The sequence below is a fragment of the Penaeus monodon genome, chromosome 30 (genome assembly GCF_015228065.2).
Source record: "Penaeus monodon isolate SGIC_2016 chromosome 30, NSTDA_Pmon_1, whole genome shotgun sequence".
Classification (NCBI taxonomy): domain Eukaryota; kingdom Metazoa; phylum Arthropoda; class Malacostraca; order Decapoda; family Penaeidae; genus Penaeus; species Penaeus monodon.
In genome coordinates, this window is record NC_051415.1 from 7,132,354 (window position 1) to 7,133,099 (window position 746).

General features: G+C 52.7%; 1 protein-coding gene across 1 annotated transcript in view; it reads right to left on the reverse strand.

Moving 5' to 3' along the window:
* The window catches only part of LOC119592493 (rho GTPase-activating protein 8-like), a gene marked incomplete in the record, with an annotated part of 123,930 nt that overhangs the window by 10,479 nt on the left and 112,705 nt on the right, over nt 1-746 (reverse strand). Inside the window, 1 exon segment of the mRNA XM_037941335.1 lies at nt 145-424. Coding sequence (XP_037797263.1) covers nt 145-424 — 280 coding nt within the window.

Sequence of the window (746 nt, forward strand, 5' to 3'; positions counted from 1 at the left end):
CAGACATACACACAGACATACAAGTACGTCGGTAGAAAGACAGAAAGATAGAAAAAAACAGAAAGATAAAAATAAAAAGATAGCAATAAAAAAAAGGTAAACAGAGAGACGGATAGGCAGATATCAACCAAACGTTCGACTTACTTGAGGAATTTCTCATGGTTGAAATATTTGTTGCTTGGCAGCTTGCAGGCGGACACGACGATCACCTTCCGGCCGTACGTGTCGTCGCCGATGATGTCGACGATTCCGTGTCTGGCGATGTCCGTGAAGTCGTTGTCGTCCGTGAAGGTGTGGTGGAGGGCCTGCTCGTCCTCCTCCCCGAGGGCGCTGCCCAGCTCCGCCTCGAAGTTCTCCTCGATCGTCCCATCCGACACGGGCGACTCCAGGTAGTCTGTGGCCGCCGGAAGGAGCTCCGGGAGATCTGCCGGACGAGACGGAAAGCGGTCAGGGAAATGAGGTCGCTGGGGCGGGGGGAAATGAGGTCGCTGGGGCGGGGGGGCGGGGAAATGAGGTCGCTGGGGCGGGGAAATGGCGGGAAAGGTCGTCTAGGCTGTTAATGTCTTCAAAGTTACGCTGATGATCTTTTTTTTTCCCCAAGAGCGGAACTTCCAGGAAATCGTAGACACACTACGTCAACTCATTTTCTCCCCTAAAAGCAATACTCGACCCAACATTAGGTCGTTAAAACCCCCTAAAATAACCAACCAGATTCTAAACATTTCTGCACGGACCCCCCCCCCCCC